Source organism: Solea senegalensis, linkage group LG16 (genome assembly GCF_019176455.1).
Source record: "Solea senegalensis isolate Sse05_10M linkage group LG16, IFAPA_SoseM_1, whole genome shotgun sequence".
Lineage (NCBI taxonomy): Eukaryota > Metazoa > Chordata > Actinopteri > Pleuronectiformes > Soleidae > Solea > Solea senegalensis.
The window spans coordinates 8,598,258-8,600,011 of NC_058036.1; the positions used below are offsets into that span (position 1 = coordinate 8,598,258).

At 40.3% G+C, this 1,754-nt stretch overlaps 1 gene segment (V, D, J or C); it reads left to right on the forward strand.

Annotated features, from left to right (window-relative positions):
* The first annotated feature begins 605 nt into the window (after positions 1 to 605).
* Positions 606 to 1,299, forward strand: LOC122782464. The segment is given in 2 exon segments: positions 606 to 663; positions 762 to 1,299. Coding segments are annotated over 2 exon segments (474 nt in total).
* The last annotated feature ends 455 nt before the right edge of the window (positions 1,300 to 1,754 follow it).

Here is a 1,754-nt window from a genome sequence, read left to right on the forward strand (position 1 = left end):
CCACATCAAGGGTGAATCTTATTACCAGATGTACTGGTTCAGACAGCTGCCAGGAGAAAACATGAGGCTAATTGTGTTCACGACACCAACCAACAAAAATCACAACTTTGGAAATTACAGCAGACAAGTTTTCAGCTGACAAGCCAGACGCTTTGATCGGCACATTCACAGTGAAGAACCTGGAGCCTGGAGATAAAGGCTTGCCTTTCTGTGCTGTGAGTAAACACAGTGACACAGACGCATGTGTAAACCCAACAAAAACTAAACTCAAACACAATCACACATATTGTGCAAAAGAAAATCTAACATTTTTCATTTGGTCTTATTCTCTAATCATGTTTCTTGCGAGAAAATAATGGACAAACCAATCAGTGATGAAAACAATCATCAGTCGCAGCCTCAGTGTATACTATGCAAACATAGTTGTTCCTTTCCAAATGTTTTCCTATCCATTTTAAGAATTTAAAGCATTTACATTTGCTATCACACTATCATGAGTGTGAGCCATTCCTAATCACACACCAGCATACTGTATAGTCATGACACTCCCAACATCACACCTCCTCTAACACAGACAGTCTAACAGTGTTCATTTTCCTCAGGACACAGCAATGATCACAGCTGGTCTGATCACACTCTCTGCAGCTCTGCTCTGCATCGTAGGTACTGTGTGTTACTCTTATAGCAGATGTACAGTAAAAACATGAGCGCTATTGACATCATTTAATCCCATTAGTGTTTGTTTTTTTCAACCACTGCAGGTCTAACTGATGGCAGTGATGTGACTCAGACTGCTCTGCTGTGGAAGGACAAGGGTCAGTCTGCCACCATGAACTGCAGCCACACTAAAGATGTCAGTTACTTCCAGATGTACTGGTACAGGCAGCTTCCAGGGGAGATGATGAAGCAAATAGTTTTCACAACTCCTTCTGCTACTGAACATATATATGAGAGTGGCTTCAGTAAGGACAAATTTCCAGCACAGAAGAGAAACGCCAACACTGGATCTCTGACAGTGGAGAAGCTGCAGCCTGAAGACAGTGGACTGTATTTTTGTTCAGTGAGTCAACACAGTGATGCAGGTGACTCGGGCAGCTGCACAAAAACCCAACTGCTAGTGACAGGGAAAAGAAAAGAAGACAACGGTGTCTTTGACAGAGTACAGATGGCGCTCTGGATCTAGGTTGTCATTTAGTAGTATTTTTAATTTAATGATGGAAAAACTACAGCTTGTTACATTAGAGAAATAAAGTGAAGGAAAACTTTTTTGCTTGAATAAATAAATCATTCAAACTGAAACTTAAACTTGTTCTGGTCGGTGGACAAAACAAGACAGTTGCGAACATCATCATTTACAGGCTTGTTTTATAGACTAAACGATTACTCGATGAATTGAGAAAATAATCGACAAATTAGTCGATTTTGAAAATAAATTTCTAGAAATATTATGAGAGTTAAATTATAAATCAGGATTTGGAGTGAAGCTCCTACATTTGTCTCAGGTTAGCCAATAAATTAACGTACATGAATCACAGTAGTGGACGTGACCTGCTGTAAAATAAAGCACTTTGCAGGACTTGATGAACACTGATGTCACACACCTGCAGGTTTGTTGCTTTCTTCACAGTTCATTCCATTTTCATAAGGAGGCGCTGCAGCACAGTATATCTGCAGTGGCATATGATGCATCCTGACACCATCTTATTAAACAGTTGGTTTGGTTTCCTGATGGCTTACCAAGATGCAGAGGTGTG